General features: G+C 42.3%; 1 protein-coding gene across 1 annotated transcript in view; it reads right to left on the bottom strand.

Annotated features, from left to right (window-relative positions):
* SODALDRAFT_329528 (AMP-binding enzyme) overlaps positions 1–1937 on the bottom strand; it is a 2615-nt gene extending 678 nt beyond the window's left edge. The window contains exons 1-6 of the mRNA XM_028610973.1: positions 1749–1937; positions 1449–1684; positions 1018–1383; positions 657–914; positions 425–587; positions 3–340 (exon numbers count right to left, since the gene is read on the bottom strand). Coding sequence (XP_028462471.1) covers positions 3–340; positions 425–587; positions 657–914; positions 1018–1383; positions 1449–1684; positions 1749–1791 — 1404 coding nt within the window. The 5' untranslated portion in view covers positions 1792–1937. The remainder of the gene's footprint in view (positions 1–2; positions 341–424; positions 588–656; positions 915–1017; positions 1384–1448; positions 1685–1748) is intronic.
* Between the last annotated feature and the right edge of the window lie 15694 nt (positions 1938–17631).

Genomic DNA, 17631 nt, shown 5'->3' with positions numbered 1-17631 from the left:
ACCTTGACTTTAATCAATTCCTTGATCCGGTCCACAATAACAAGGTGCTCGTGGCCCGAGGCGGCCTTGCGCACAATAACCTCGTCGCCGGTCCGGATCCAACGGCCATCTTCAAGCCACACAAACGTCTCGGCGGTTGCCTTTGTGTTATTGAGGTAGCCCAAAACGACGGAAGGCCCCTGGACAAGAAGCTCGCCGGGTTTGTTGTCCTCGGTGATCTCTTGACCCGTGGTCGGATCTACAATCTTTGCACGGGTTCCAGGAACGAGGGAGCCCGAGGACCCGACATCAATGTCGGTCTCGCTTGTAGTGCAGACCACTGTGCAGGTCTCCGTCATGCCTAGCAAAGGAAAGGTAAGTCCAGGCTAGTCCTTTCATCTCGGCCTTTTCCTCCGCTCCCCATTCGCAGTGCCACAGTGCTTACCATACGCCTGGCCTACTCGCCATTTAGGGTACTGCCTCTTGACATCATCAACCGTCTCGGCTCCCAGCGGGGCCGCACCAGTATAGAGGTAGCGAACAGCACTGAGATCGTACTTGCGGCAGAGTTCCTGATTGCGAAGGAGCTGAATGACAATAGGAGGGACCTGGTTGCATTGTCAGAGAGAAGCACAGAAAGTGAAGGCGAAAGAAAAGAAAGCGGTGCAGTCACATACGACAAATAGCTGTCCAATCTTGTAATTTTGCACAGCTTCTAGAAAGGTCTTGAGTTCAAACTTGGGTAGCACAATAACCTCGTCACCCCGAAAAGTGTTCGCGAAGGCGATGACGACGAGGCCGTAGATATGGCTGAAGGGGAGGAGACCTAGCACCACCTGAGTGTCGACACCCAGTTGCGTCCTCGGCACAGAGTCGAAGGTGGTGTACTGGATGATGTTGGCGATGACGTTGCGATGGGAAATCATGACGGCTTTCTAGTGTTGCTAGAGTGAGCAGGCGAAACTTAGACGGGGAGAGAAGCAACCCAGGCCAGGCCGTTGCATTTGACCCGATGGGCGAATTGTGACAAAGACATACCGGCAGTCCCGATGTGCCACTCGAATAACACAAGAAGGCTACTTGACGGGCGCCTTGTCCCTTGACCCATTTCAGAGGCTCCAATGGCGGTAGGGACTTGCCCTCCTCGACCAGGTCATCGATGGTTGCGAAAGGCGTCGTTGTGGCAGCGCCGGGCATGGGCATGATAAAGATGCGGTCATTGGGGATGTTGACCGCCTTGGCCGCCTTTAGGGCCGTGTCGAGGAGGGGAATGCAGGTGAAGAGGGCTTTGGCGCCGGAAGACCGGAGCTGGTGCTCAACCTCAGCAGCAGAGTAGGCGGCGCTGGCAGGGGTAACTATGCCGGAGAGGCGATGGACAGCGTGGGTGAATGGAAGGTAGTCAATCTAGTCAATCAAATAAGCCTTGGCTGATATCCCGAGAGAGATAGACGTATGGCATGGCATCTTACGGTGTTCAAAGAGTAGAGAGCAACAACCTTGTCCCACTCGGTTCCTTCATTGGGAGCAAACTCGAGTCTCTTGGCGAGAGCCCTGGCCAGAAACTCGACACGCGTCTTCGCCTCTGTAGCAGTGTATGTCTTACCGGAAAGGCCGCAGGTAAAAGGGTTCTTTGACTTGACGAGGGAGTAGCGCCCATACTTCTCCGTTGTCATGAACTCGTCAAGGGAGACAGTATCGGGAGGGTCTTTGCGATCAGTATGTTAGCTATTATGAGAGCCCGACATTGGAAGATGTTCTAGGGGACATACCGATTGGCAAGCTCGGGACCCATGATGGTGATGTGAAGACCATGGTGTTGGGATTGAGCCGAATTGCGGTGCGCGCTGGCGGTGCGTGGACCGTGGTGGCTCGGCTATTGGGACGGAGTTAAGTACCTACCTAGCTGTAGGTATCCGTACTTGGTATGTCAGCACACAAAATAAGGTACGCAAAAGATGTGTGTGCATTGAAGAAGAGTAAAAGATACTCTGCGGAAATGTCTAACTATGAAGTAAAAGGAGGGGAAATTGATGTGGATACATCGGTCGGAAGTACCCTATCCGTCTACAGAAATGGCGTAAGTCACACCCCGATAAGGTGGCTATAGGCATCTAATATACCCCCCCAGAACTGCAGGATTAATCCTGACTATTCTGCTTAATTAAAGCCGTAAATCTAGGGTAAAATAGAGGCCTAGATATAAATCCAACGATTAAACGGCTTATTAAAAAGTGCGCTCTTTTTATACCTAAAAACGTTAAAAACGTGTAAAAACAGGTGGTTAAATTAACCCTATAACAACGTTAAAACGTTAAGAACGGGCACCTAAATAATAATCTGAAGGGTACTAAAATAACGGTTAATCTAGGCTATAGATTATAAACTTAGTACCGCGCCTCTTATAAATTGCCTTAAGCCCCCTGGCTTTAGACCTCTATCTCTAACAGATATATAAACGCCTTATATTTCTACGGGGGAAATACTTTAGTTAGCCTATCGCTAACTATCTCTTAGGTCGAGATCTAGGCGATTAGGACCTTCTTCTATTAAACGACCTATCGGATCTAAAGGGCGTGGATATCTGGATACTTTAATCTAGATATAACCTAAAGGCGTAGAGCCTCTAATTGGATCCTCGTTTAGTCGTTATCGTAGTATATTATTAGTAGTTCCTCCTTAAAGGTTAAGGTCAGGTCCTTAATTAAACGCCTTATCGCGATATACTGCCTAGTAGTAGCAGAAAGTGCTATAAGCTCGGCTTTAGTACTAGAGGTTACGACGCTCGTTTACTTATTTACCTTCTAGTTTATAGGACCCCCGAATAATAGTATAGTATAGCCCTAGGAGCTATACCGCGTCTTATAGTTATCCCTAAAGGCTACATTAGAAGTATAGTAAAGTGCGTACTATAGGTGGTTATTACGTGGTCTAAAGTAAAGGCATAGGGACTTAGTGGAGGCGAGGTACTTTAAATACCTGTCTACGGCATCGTGATACTATTTTAACGGGTTAATATTCAATTCGGTAAGCCTCGAAGTAGCTTTAGATACATTAGGCCGGGTCTAATAGGCCGCGTAATTAATAGAACCGACCTTCCGTAGATATAGGTGGATTAACTCTGTAGAGGCTTATTAGTCGGTAGTAGATAGTTCTAAAACGTCAGGAAAAGGAAGAGGGCTTTTAACCCTATTCCCACTAAAGGGGAAATCTATCCCTAAAGCCTTAATCTTTTCGGTGATATAGTTCTCGAGGGAAAGCTATAGCCGACGTTATTAGCGATCTCGAACCACTCTAATCCCCAGGAACCACTTAAGTAGGCCTAGGTCCCTTACTTAAAAGTGCTGCTGTATCCGTTATATAAGAGAATTAGCAGCAGATTAATATTCCTTCCTATAGATTAGAATAGTATCGTCCACGTAGAAGAAGACGATTAGTTCCTTACTTTTAAAGACGTAATCGTCTTTAGTTAGTTACTTTAGGTCGCACTTACCTAAAACGGAAGAGAGCTATTTATACTATAGCTTAGGGGAACACCGAAGACTATATAATGCCCTACGCAGGCGTTATATACCGTGTAAAGGTGGTCGCGATAGCTTTAAAATAGTCTTAAGGTCCTCGTCGCTCTTTATACGTTTTACTACTTAAAGCAGCGGCTAGCCGGGCAGATCCTTAACATAGATCTCCTCGTTAAGGGTAGCGTTAGTAAAGGCGTTAACGGTATTAAGCTAACGTGTCTCCAGGTTAAAATAGGCAGTAATAGCTATTAATAACCTAAAGGTCCTGCCGGCGAGGGTAGAAGCGTAGGCGTTAAGGTAGTTTTTAGGCTATTAATTGCCTCGTATATATAACCTCGTCTTAAACTTACTAACGTACCCCGACGGGTTAACCTTATACTTAAAGACCTATTTAAGGTCTAAGACACGTTACCTACCCTGGGGCAGCTCTGCTACTTTAAAGGTGCCTATTAACCTAAGTGTATCCACCTCTTATACGGCTACCCTAAGCCACTACAGCTTATAAGGGCTCTTAAGTATCTAAGACTAATTTAACGGTTCCTTAGGTATCTCGCGGCGTAATAGCGGCTTTTTCGGCTTCTCGAAGGTGAAGTAGGAGACGTAATCGTCGTATCTAGAAGGAGGTCGGCGATTACGAGCAGGCCGCCCTATAGGGGTAGGCGTTAAAGCTAAAGCAGGCGAATAAGAGGTTAGTTATGAGGCCTGAATAGTAGTAGTAGTAGTAGGATTAAACTTAGCTGCTAAAGATAGGGTTACTGCTTATAGATTAGTTATTTAAGGAGTAGCGGTAGTAGCTATAGCCTCTTTAATAACGGATTAGTTAGGTGATAATAATCCTATTTCGACGGTATCGTTAGTAGCCTCGCCTATAGCCTCTTCTAAGGTAGAGGAAGATCCGCTAGTATCGTCAGATTCCTCTTAATCGCTACGTTTAATTACAGGATCGTTAGGAGGTGGCGAAAAGGGCGTATAAATAGGCCTTAAAGAGGAAGAAGAGGTTATTAAAGAGGGTAAAATTAATGCCCTTATTAAAGAGGGTAGTAAAATAGCAGTTAAAGAGGAAGAACTAACGGCAGGAATAACGGCAGGCACTATGCCTGCCGCAGCCGTAGTAGCCGTTCCACGTGATATCTCTTAGTTAGTAACCTATTAGTTTTTAGAGGCGTTTTCGGTGGTTTTTATGTTAGTAGTGGTTTTCGATCCTTTACTACTACCACCGGCTATTATCCCCTTAGATCTCGACGATTAAGGTTATTATTAACGCCTCCTTCCCTCTTCTAAAGCCTCTATTATAGAGTTCTGCTACGTTACTATAGGTATACCGAAATCGACGATATCGGTTATAACGCTAAAAGGATCGTGGATTCGCCCTTAATCTAACGGCAGATTAAGCTCTTTATATAGCTCTAAAGGCATATTAGACTCCTCTCCCCTGTTTTTATAAAGGACTGACTCGTCGAACACGACGTCCCTTATACGCAGGATCCTCCCTAATTTTAGCACCTAAATCCGAAAAATATTAGTGCCCTTATAACCGATTAAATAACCGATATATGCCCTTAGCGCGAGCTTTTCGTTCTTATGCCTTCCTCGCAGATAGTTAGCAGTTAACGCGTACGCCTTATAACTATACCTCTTTAGGTACGTGATTAAGGGATTAGTGGTTATAAAGTTAACGATACCCTCCTTTTATAGCCACGCGTTTAACGCTCCCTCGGGGGTTTACTAACCTAGATTCCTGCGTGGAATCCGGTTATATAGGTACGTGGCTGCTATAATAATCTCTGGCTATAAATCCTATTAGAAGCCTAAGGTATCCACTAATACCCTCGCGATAGCGAAGATAATACCCCTATACCGTTCGGCGTTAGCGTTCTGTGTATTACGGGTTAACCCCAATACAGAGGATCCGGCTATACTCCGGATCTTCCTGACTACGCGCTTAGTTAACGGACCTATATCGCTAAATCATCATTACCTTATAGCTAGTCTAATGCCGCAGATTTTTCTCCTTTTTCCCTTTTCCCTCCTTAGTTTTAGATAATCTATTATTACGACCTTACTTAGTGCCACGACTTATAACTAGTCGTTTATATATCTAGAACTCAGCGATACCCACGCGCTATACTAGCGATAGATTAGGGTCCTAACACTACTGCCTAGTAACCTATTAGAATTAAATAGGTTATAGAGTGGACGAACTAACGGTTCGAAGAAAATAACCGAGCCCTAAACATAAGGCTAGGCTCTCTCTATAAATAATATACCGATATTAACTCGAGGCTCGCTCCGATATAAGAATATTACTCGGAAATACGCTAGTTTATAGACCGATAACGCGCGAGAGAAGAAGCTAACTAGCGATAACGCTAGTTAGTCGAATAGCTTATAGCCCGGCTCCTAGGATCGTCTACTCCGTAGAACCCTATACCGCCTAACTTAAATATTCCGGCTCCCTCGTAGACCCTAATAATTCTTATACTAGTAAAGTCTACCCTATTACCGGTTCTATCGCTAGCGCTATAGCCGCTAATAATAATAGTCGCCCCGACCTTAACGGCGGTACCCCGTAAGACTATTAATAGCCCGGCGAAGTTCTCGGAGAAGCGAGTATACTACGGCGCGTAGGCCTACACGATACGGTAGAAGCTTATAATCGATAGCGACCTATTCTGGAATAATATATAAGCTTAGTACACGATCTATAATTACCTAGGGCCTAAAGTATAATAGGTCGTATTAGCCTTCTATAAAAGCGATAGGCTGGGTAAGCTTATAGGCCCTAACGACTTTATAGCATACCTCGATTATACCTACTTTAATCCCACGGAATAATCGCAGGCTACCTAAGCCTTACGCACGATTCGCTAATAAACTAATAAATCGTTTACCGTCTTCCTGCCCCGTTTTGAAAGATAGATCGCCCTTATAGGCGGTACTAAATAGAAAGCTACCGTATAGATCTCGTTCCTCGAAGGAGCGATCACCTCGCGACTTAGGGATAAGCTTATCTCTGCCCGAATTCCTATTAACCACTATACTATATAGGTTAATAGCGTGTAAAAGATCGCTAGGAAAATTAAAGGTTATTAATTCGAACGGAACTACGATAAATAAGCTTAAGACTACGTAACCGCGAAGATAGATACCGACGGCGATATAAAGATAGGCGGAGTAAACCGTGTTAGCGACGGAAAGGCGAAGTAAAAGACTCGGATATACTATAACTGTAATCAGAAGGGGTATATCGCGCGGAACTATAAAAAGCTAAAAGAAAACTAAGACACGGTCCGGAAGGTTAAGGAGAACCGCGCGAAGGATCACGATAAGAGCGGGGATAAGTCGATTAGCGAGGACGGCTCGGAAAAAGAATAACTCTAACGCGAAAACGGGCGTTAAAGCCGATAGCCGCGATACGGCGGGAGTAAGAGGCGTTTAGAGTACGTGCTAGTAGTAACCCGGCACTTATAGTAGCTAAAGTGAATAAACGGCGTATCCTCGCCCTTATTGATACTAGTTATAACTACTATACCGCTATAAGTAAACAGTTTACCTAAAGACTCTAATTACCGTTAGTCGATAAGACGAATCGACTACTAAATAGCTTCTCGGAAGCTACCGTGATACGCCCTATTACCTAGCCCTGTAGGAATAGCGCTGGCATTATCCGCCCTACTATAGAACGGATAGCGCGGGAACTATTTGCTTGGATAGGGAACGTATAGCTTTAGCACTATTCGTATAGATAGAGAACGAATAGCACCTGGACTATCCGTACGTATAGCGTAGGATCGGTAATACGGATTATAGTTAGGCCGAACCGGCCGAGGGATATATCCTCGGCGCGGTTCCCCTTTAGTTTAGAGAAGATATCTTTATTACACCTTATATTTTACAGTAAAGGTTACCCCTTAAGAAAAGCCTGGCTTATAGGTCCTATAGTACTAGCTAGCCAGGGGATATACCGGTTAGGTATATTAAATAGTAGTAACTAAGCTTTCGGGTAAGGTTCGCGTACTGCCGCCCGGCGCGAACTACGTGTGCTAAGGCTAAATAGGTATATAGTATACTAGCGGTTATAAACTACGTATACTAAGACTAAATTGGTATATAGTTTACTAAATAAACGTTAGCGTGCTAGGCGTAGCCGCTCTTAATAGCGCAAACTATATATACTAAAACTAAAGAAGCACGTAGTATACTAGTAGTCGCCGTCGCGAATGATATGTACTAAAACTAAATAGGTATATAGTATACCGATAAAACTATTATAACCGCTAGCGCGCTAGGCGAAAACGCCTGTCCTTTACTAGACTAAGGCGTAGAGTATATAAGGACTATAATCTACTACTCGTATATAGGCCTGGTAACTATACCGACCTCGCTAATAAAAACCTAATATAGAACCTAAGCTCCGCTATTATAACCGACGTAAACCTCCTTAATAATTCCCTTTATCCGCGAAACGTTAAAAGCGCGAAAAACCTTATTAAGTTTTTAGATAATTACCCGGAGCTTATCGCTAATCTCCTTACGGCCGAAGATATAGCTCTACTTAATATAGCTAGGAGGGCTATACACGCTCCGGGAACCGCCGGCGTAAACGGCCTAATCTTAAGAGGAAGAATTTCGTGATCGGAGTCCGTATCCGACGTATCCTACCTAAAGAAATAGATCTAAATACCGGACGATATCGTGGACGCGTTCGAAAAATAGCTTAATAGAGAACCTACTTGTAGGGAGATCCTAGCGATAATAGGAGAACTCCGCGACTTTAAGGGGAAGCAGCCTATCCGACTATTCACCGCTAGTCCTACTTCTTAATCTAGGTTTAAGGCTAACCTAATTAAACTTAGCCGTATTGTAAAGAGCTCCGCTAGGCCTAGCTTTACCTAGTTTACTACGATAGGGCCTAGGATATAAGAGCTAGGTAGTCTACGTTATCTTAAGATTATAGGAGAGCTAGGGGAACCGTTATTCACTATAATAAAACCTACTATACTCCCGATCCGTTCTACTATAAAGATAAAGGATAAAGAACCTATAATTAAGGAGGAGGAATTAATATACTCCCTAAATAAATCCTCCTTATACTAATCGCCCGTATCCTATATATCTCCCGCTAAGACTATTACCTACTATTCGATCGCTATAGAATACTAAATATCCGATACCCCTAGCCGCGCCTTTTCAGCCGATTATCCGGTTAACTCCGAAGGCACGGTATCTAGTATAGGCGCGCCCGGACTTAGCCGTTAGAGCGTCTACTAAAGCACCGGACTACTAGATAAAATACCTCCCCCTCCTCTAACGCCTACTTAGCCGCCCCCTACGGGTAGAGACTAGATATATATATGCTAGTCGGACTTACTAGCTATTATCGGCGAACTTTAGCGCGGATCGTAGTTATAATAACCCTAGGTTCACTTTAAGGCCGATAACCTCGGATACTTTAACCTGCCGGAATACTTTACTATTACCTAGAATATCCGTATAGAAACTATTAAGCTAGTTTTCCTTAATATATTCCGTTTTATGGACGCTATAGAGTAGTATACCGGGATAAGCCCCGGGTATAGCGAAGCCCTTACCCGCGGTATCTCCCGCTACCTATTAGGTAAAGCCTATAAGTGGCTAATAACTATAGACCCCGGACTCCGCGAATAGTATAATAAAAATACTACCCTAAAGAATTAAAAGGATAGTTTAAAGAGCCGATTCTGGCTCCCGTGTAAAGAAGCTAAGTACCGATTATATAGGGAGAAATATACCCTAAAAGATATTATAAACCGCCGTAATATCCGCGTATTCGCTAATAGGGTAGCCCGACTCGCGAAGGCTACCGATAAACTTTAGGGAAAACTCCTATCTATTATTTAGGATAAGCTTAACGCTAACCTAGCCGCGACCGTGGTCCGACTAGGTCCTAAGGTAGAGTTAGCTAACTTTCTAAATTCCTTAATAAACCTAATACTAGGATAGTACCGGAACTATACCTAAGGAGTTTAAAAGTATTATATTAGCCGATATAGCCTCCCTAAACCAGACCGCGGAAAATATAGCGCTCCGCCCCCTATTATAATAGTTTAGTAACCCGCGCCGTAGTACTATAATAGTTTAGTAACCCGCGCCGTAGTACTATAATAGGCGCTTAACGCCCGAGCGCCGCTAAATACTATAGCCTAACCGCCGCTCCCTTAATCCTAGCTAGCTCCGCCGCTAAAATAAGAATCGCGCGCTGCCTACGCCGAATACTAACCGTTACACTAATAATAAGGGTTAATAACTCCTAACTAATAACGCTAATAAGTAATCTAATCGCTGATATAAAGATTATCGCGGTGACTATTCTTAAGACTAGGTTAACGCCTCCGCTGAAAAAGCCGCCGCTAAGCCCGTGTCCGGAGATAAAGCTAATATAGAACCCGAGTACTACTATACTAAGGGGAACTCTAAGGGTTTTATAGACTCCGAGGATAATAATAGCGCCGGTAGCGAATATAGTAACTAACTATACTAGGTCGCTAACAGACCCGGATTTACACCTAAGTATACCGATCTTTACTAAATATATTAAGAGTATAGTAAATACTATTAACCTATAAGATTAAATCTAGAGACTATTCGATATAAGAAGACTTATTACTAGCCGTACCGACTAAAGGAGTAGAGCGGATAGGACTTACCGCTAATTAACGGTACTATATAGGAAATCGGGGACCCTTCTAATAATCCTTACGGTATACGTACGCCTAAATGTAAGCCTATAGTTCCCCTATAAGTATACCGTTCGATATTTATATCGACTTAGGAGCCTCCCGCTATATAGTAAGCTACTAGCTCCTTAGTCGATTTCCTAATAAGTATATTAATCCTACTAAGCGCGCTGTGTTATAAGGTATAGGATTAATAAAAACCCTAGGATAGGCTACCTTTACCGTATTCGTTTAAGGCATAGTAGGTAATAAGAAGAAGATTAGCCGTCTATATATCGGGGCTTAAATCGTGCCTAAGCTTAACACCGGTCTTCTTCTAGGATAGGAGTTTAACTATCCTAATAGGCTAGATATCCTTAATACGTAGGAAGCTATTCGTATTAGCGCCTACTAGGACCTAATAGTTCCCGTAAGGGTATTCGCTAAATATTCTCTAATCTAGCGGAAACTTAAGGCTACTAAATATTTAGTTATCCCGCCACGAACGTATAGATTTATACTAATTAATAAGCCCGACGTTAACCTTAATTCTATAGAGTTTTTCCCGGATATAAAGGGCTCTCCGAATTATATCCTTAATAACTAGTCTATAATACCTATCTTTAACACCGATAACCGGCTATTAGTTATCGCTAAAGGCACTAAGCTAGGTTATATAAAGCTATTCGAGGTAGATAGTTATTAATATACCGACCGCGATAACGCGCGAGATATCCTACTTAAGCGTATAGAGGAAGAACCGCCTAATAAGGCCGAAGGGGATATCTTCCGTGGGTATATTACTCCCGAAAATAAGCTAGGTATCGCTAAAAGTCTAAACGCCCCCACAGAGACTACTAAAGAGGGAGTAACGATCTACCGCTATAACGACCGGTTTATACGCCGGTTTAATAAAATCGTCGAGAAGTATCCGAAGGTTTAGACCGACTAAGGCGTTATCGATATACCTCCCGAAGAATATATAAAGGTGTTACGGCTAACAAGACAAGGCCCGGGCCAAGGCCACTACGGGACCCTGGGTCTTAAGTATGGATATCACTATAGCACGAAGGGCAAGCTGAGTCAGGAGGAACGCGGGTTACGTATACGGACACGTGACCACCAGATCGAAGGACTCGACAGATGATCCCTATGATCCGAAGGGATCATCCAGGACAGCCCATGATCCTAGGAGGATCATAGTGAGAGGATATCGATCCAGACACCGGAAACACATATATATACCAGAGTATCCTAGGTCTTACTTCTATTAGAGAATAAGACATCGATTAATCTAAGTCTTCACCTGGACTATTAGTCTACGTCTAACTCTACCTTATAAAGAAAACGCCTAGTCTTTATAACATAACTACGACCAAACACTACGAACGATAGTTACTACTCTTTAGTTAATATCCTCTTCTTATTTCAAACTAAAACCTCGACGTTAGTCCATTATCGTCCGCTATACTATAGAGGACCGGAAGCCGTCGTAATATTTTAATCGATCCTGTTCGGTAAGCTAACCTTGACAGCTAATAAGCAGTACGCCCGAAGCAGAAGCTACTTCGCCCAAGGAAGAAAAAGTCACTTTATCTGAAGAAGAATTATCGTCTGAAGAATCTAGTTCCTCCGACGAAGAGGAAGGACCAGAACAAACTCAACAAGACGACGAAGTAGCCAACAATCACTCTTCTAATATATCAAACAATAATAACCGTACCACGAACGCTATAAGCACCGCGACGCCTACCACTGCCACTAGAGGAGGCAACGACCTTCAGCAGATTCGCGACATAATCACTCAGCTTCAGGGGGAGAATACGACCCTAAGAGCTCAGCTAAACTATCCTGGAGTCGGGGCTAAGTACAGATACCCTATACCCCCTAAGTACGACGGGACTCGAGGGCAGTTTCAGAGCTTTATTACCTAGCTCCAAGGCTACCTCCTGTTTTACTAGGACAGCATCCGTACGGAAGAAACCAAGGTACTCTATACCGCGGCACTCCTTACGGGAGACGCGCACGAATAGTTCGAATCCATCCACAGGGACTACCTAGAAAATATAGGAATAAAGGTCCTAAGGAAGCCCGGGACCACGGCAATCTTTAAGAACTTCGACGTATTTGTCGAAAGACTTAACGCTATCTTCGGCTAGCCCGATAAGGAATAAGTCGCGGCTAAATAACTAAGCTAGCTACGTTAGACTAAGTTAGCTATAGACTATACTACGAGATTCTAGTAAATCTTATTAAAGCTTAGCTACCCGGATAAGCCCTTTATAGATCGGTACTACTAAGGACTTAAGGAAGAAGTAAAGGATAAACTATACCGATTAGACCGACCTAAGACGTTTAGCGAATATACTATAATAGTAATTCGTATCGATAACCGGAACTATAAACGACGCTATTAGAAAAAATATTAAATAAGCGTTCTATTCTATATAGCTAATTCGAAGAAGAAATAATTATACCTACGCTAGTTCGGAAACACCTTATATAGATACTATAGTAGACCTATAAAGCTCGATAATATTAACCGATAGAGCGATAAGCAGGGCAAAAGGGATATAACGAAAGTTAAGTATTATAACTGCGATAGACTAGGTCACTACGCACGCGACTATGATAAACCTAAGAAAGAACGACCGCAACGATAAGCAAATACGATTAAGAAAGAAAGACCCTAGAAGGAAATCAACGCTATTAGATACCTGGAAATTCATAGGGACGAAATACCACACGTTAACCTCTATTAGGCGGCCTACTACGATAACTATTATCTAACACACTAATCAGGGAAAGACGGAGCTAGGTACTACCCTAAGAGACCCCGGAAGATACTCGCTATAGTATCTAGTAACGAGTACGATAACGACTATAGCCTCGAGATTCCCGACTAGGATAAGGATAAACTAGCTTTATAAACTATCGCAGAAATCCTTTAAAAATACGGATAGATAAAAGAAGAAGCTAAGAGGCAGAAGTAGATCTTAGAAATCCAGGAGGGAGAAGATCGTGCCCGAGAGAGAATCGCCAAGCTCGAAGAGCAAGATTAGGAAACGGAGTCCGACGGAATCCCGGGTAACCACGCAAACTTCTAGTATTAACCCCTAGAAGTAGCCGACCTAGTCGAGGAAAAAGCTATCTAGCTACGGATACTCGACCAGCTCGCGGAGGAACCACTAGGATAAACCCACTAAGTCCGTTTCACTAAACCGGACCTTAGCAAAGCCTACCGTATAGTACCGATAAACACTAGTAAGGGATAGTCATAAGCTACGCGTTAGCGACCTTACCACGCTTAGGAGGATTAAGACACTCTTACCGACCGGGTAGTAAGCCTATAAGGATCGGACGATTAATTACCTAGGCATAATTACTATAAGCACCGGTTAGATAAATACGATACTATTAGCTACGTAACATACGCTTCTAAGAAAATCCGATAACTAGGATAAGACCGAGAAGCTTAGGAATCACGCTTCTAGGCCCTCGACGAATACCTACGACGGATAGAACGACTTTTAATCTAGTACGGGTTCTTAGATAAGGAAATATCCCTCGAATACCGAGCTAAACGGGTAAAAAACTAAGAGTATACTATCGCTAGGAGTATACGAGAGGCACTTAACAGATATACTCTATAACACGTAGTAATATAGGGCACTATTATATTAGAATACGACTTAACGAATATAAGATAAACGCACTATTAGATATAGGCGTAGCAGGAAACTTTATCTTACCGGTAGCTATAAGAAAGTTCTTTATTCTATAGGTTAGGAAATACTTAGAAGAGGAGTACGAGATTACTCCGTATACGGGAAAGAACCAGTCCCACGAAGAAGTCATTATTAACCAGGAGACTATACACCTTTAGGCTAAAATCCAGAATAAGACTAGAATAATAAAGTTCGATATATACGATATAGGTTATAAGGACGTTATCCTTAGCGAACTATGGTTTAACGAATAGAATCCCGATATAGACTAGAAGCTTAGCTAGCTCCGGTGGAGATTAAAGAGTAAGCAGGAGACTATAAAGGAAACCTTACCCGATCCCGAAATCCGTCGAAAATAGCAGAAAGACTTATCGACGAAGGAGCCTTAGGGAGACTTAGATAACCGCTAGAAGGCAGGGACTAAGGCGAAGGAAGTACGAAAGACTTCAAGATAGCAGTAACGGCATAACCACTAATATATAACTAATATTATTAAAGGAATCTACCAGATTATCTAAACAGAAAAAGGACTAGTAATAGGCGATCACGATAAACTCGCTAAGGTATTACTAGAATACCGTAAATACAGGAAGCTATTTACCGAAAATCTAGAGACCGGATTACCGAAACACCGATACTATAATTACAAGATACCCCTAAAAGAAGGGACACACCTAAAATTCTTTCTAATTTACGGGCTGAACTAGAAGGAATTAGATACCTTAGAAGAATATCTCGAAGAAATACTAGTAAAAGGCTATATCAGAGTATTATAATCACCGGTAGGATACCCGATCCTATTTATACTAAAGAAAAACGGTAAACTATAACTATATATCGATTATCGATAACTTAACGATATAACTATTAAGAACCGCTACCCACTACCTTTTATCTTAGAAATATAAGATTAGCTAGTTAGAGCGTAATAGTTTATAGCACTCGACTTAAAAGGAGCCTATAACTTAATTAGGATTAAGGAAGGAGAAGAGTGGAAGATAGCGTTTCGAACGAAGCGAGGATATTTCGAGTACCTCGTTATGCCTTTTAGGCTAATAAATACGCCGGTATCGTTCTAGACACTTATTAACGACGTCCTAAGGAAGTATCTAGACCACTTCGTTATGGTGTACCTGGATAATATCCTAATCTTCTCTAAGACACTCGAAGAATACCGACAACACGTTCACACGATCCTACAACTCCTATAAAACGCCGACCTATTAGTTAAACCAGAAAAAGTTCAATTCCACACGTAAGAAGTTAACTTTTTAGGTTATACGATACGACCTAATAAGATCTATATAGATAAGGCGAAAGTCTAATACGTCTCTAAGTAGCCACGACCCTAGAATGTTCGTGATATTTAGTCCTTTCTCGGACTCGTGAACTACTATCGGCGATTTATTAAGGACTATAGTAAGATTACTATCCCCTTAACTAAAGCAACCAAAAGGGGACTTAACTTTGAATAGAACGAGAGAATAGAAGAAGCATTCTAAGCTCTTAAAGGAAGGGTCACCAGCGAACCTATCTTAGTAATGCTAGACCCCGATAAAGAATACGAACTCGAAATAGACGTATCCGACTAGGCTCTAGGAGTATAACTCGGATAGCGCGACGCAGAAGGAAGACTACACCCTGTAGCCTTTATATCCAAGAAACTCAGTGGACCAGAACTTAACTATTAAATCCACGATAAAGAGCTAATAGCTGTTATTAAAGCCTTTAAAGAATGGAGACCGTATCTATTAGGGATAAGACACCCGGTATAAGTCTACACGGATTATAAGAACCTCGCGTAATTCACTATTACTAAGGATCTTAATAAACGATAAATCCGATAGGCAGAATTCCTAGCCGAGTTTAATTTCTATATTCAGTATATAAAAGGGAGCGAAAATAGTCGTGTAGACGCACTTAGCCGACTAGGGACGCCTAACGAATCACCTAAACCGTAAGCTATACTTTAATAGGAAGGAGAAGCTCTTACTCTAAAGGATAGAGAGGTAAATAGTATCGATCGGATAACCGATACTATATTTAAAGAAGTATACGCCTCGCCGATATATAGATATTAAGGAATTTATAAAATATACCACCGATTACGATAATAATACGGCTACACAGGAACTAAAGAACGAGTCCGGGACTTCGTTCGTAACTACGATATTTACTAGAAAGCAAAGAGTAGCCGGTATAAACCTTACGGACTACTAAAGCCACTACTAGTAGCAGACGGACTATGGAAATCGATTATAATAGACTTCGTGATAGGATTTCCGGTATCTAAAGATCCAGTAATAGGAACCGCCTACGATAGTATATTCGTGATTATCGACCGATTCACGAAATATACTCTTTATATTCTATATATTAAAAACACTATAGTAGAAGAACTAGTAAGTATCTTTATCGACCGCCTAATTAGGGATCACGGCGCACCGAACGAAATCATCACGGACAGAGATAAGCTCTTTACTAGTAACTTCTGGAAAGCAGTTATAAGCTAGCTAGGAACGAAATATAAGTATTCGATAGCGTTTTACCCTATAACGGACGGATAAACCGAAATTATAAACTAAGTCCTAGAATAGTACTTACGATGCTACGTAGGGCACGAATAAGATAATTAGGTGTAATACCTGCCACTTATATAGTTTATATATAATAGCTCGTTGAATGAGTTAATAAAGAAAACACCGTTCGAAGTAAATTACGGATATACCCTGATAGTATTTAGAAAACCTTTAGAAGGACTAGACGCACTAAGAGCGATAAGAATAGTTAAAAGCATAAAAAAATTACACGAAGAACTACGAACCGACCTAGAGATAGTCAGGACACGAATAAGCAGATATACGAATTAATCGAGGATTAAGGGACTAACCCTTTTAAGGGGGGACCGCGCCTACCTTATTCGCAAAAACATTAAAATATAGCGACTAAACGATAAATTAGATTTTAAAAAATTAGGACCGTTTAAAATCCTAGAGAAAAAATTAGATACGAACTATATTCTATTACTACCTCCGATAATAAGGATATATAATAATTTCTATATCTTACTACTTGAACTAGCACTAAAAAACGTAATAATAATATAAGACACGATCGTGGTCGATACTAGTGACGTGTACGAAGTAGAATGAATCCTTGATCACCGAGAGACGCTAGATAGCACCGAGTATTTTATAAAATAGAAAAATTACGACCACGGCGATAACACCTAGGAACCCAGAGAAAACCTGATTAATTATAAGTAACTCCTGAAGTAATACCGATAAAACACTATTAGGACCTAGGGCTAAACACTCCTGCACCTTATACCACGCTAAACTCCGTAAGCACCGAAGGAGATAAAACTATATCCGGGTATACGGTATCCTAGTTATCTATAAAACCGTTAGGAAGGTGCTTAAAGGACGAAGAAGAGGGATGACCGCTGGAGGACCGCTTACGCTCCCGATTAGCCTCTTCCTTCTCCACACACTCTAGTTCCTCCACACTATCGATACCTCGGGAAACCGCCCGTATTATCTTTTTAAACCATAACTTTTTCTGCCTTCTCAAACGTTAGACCTTCGCCATCGACTACGCGAGCTTATCCTCGGCGGCTTCGAGTTCCGCCTCTACCTTCGAATAATTATCCCCGATTTTGCGAAGTTATTAAGGGGTTAGCCCCTTAGCGTCGTAACGGGGCTGATTACTTTT

Source organism: Sodiomyces alkalinus, assembly GCF_003711515.1.
Source record: "Sodiomyces alkalinus F11 unplaced genomic scaffold SODALscaffold_16, whole genome shotgun sequence".
In the NCBI taxonomy this organism is placed as follows: domain Eukaryota; kingdom Fungi; phylum Ascomycota; class Sordariomycetes; order Glomerellales; family Plectosphaerellaceae; genus Sodiomyces; species Sodiomyces alkalinus.
The sequence above is the reverse complement of the archived record's forward strand: the minus strand, read 5'-3'. Positions and strand labels throughout refer to the sequence as shown.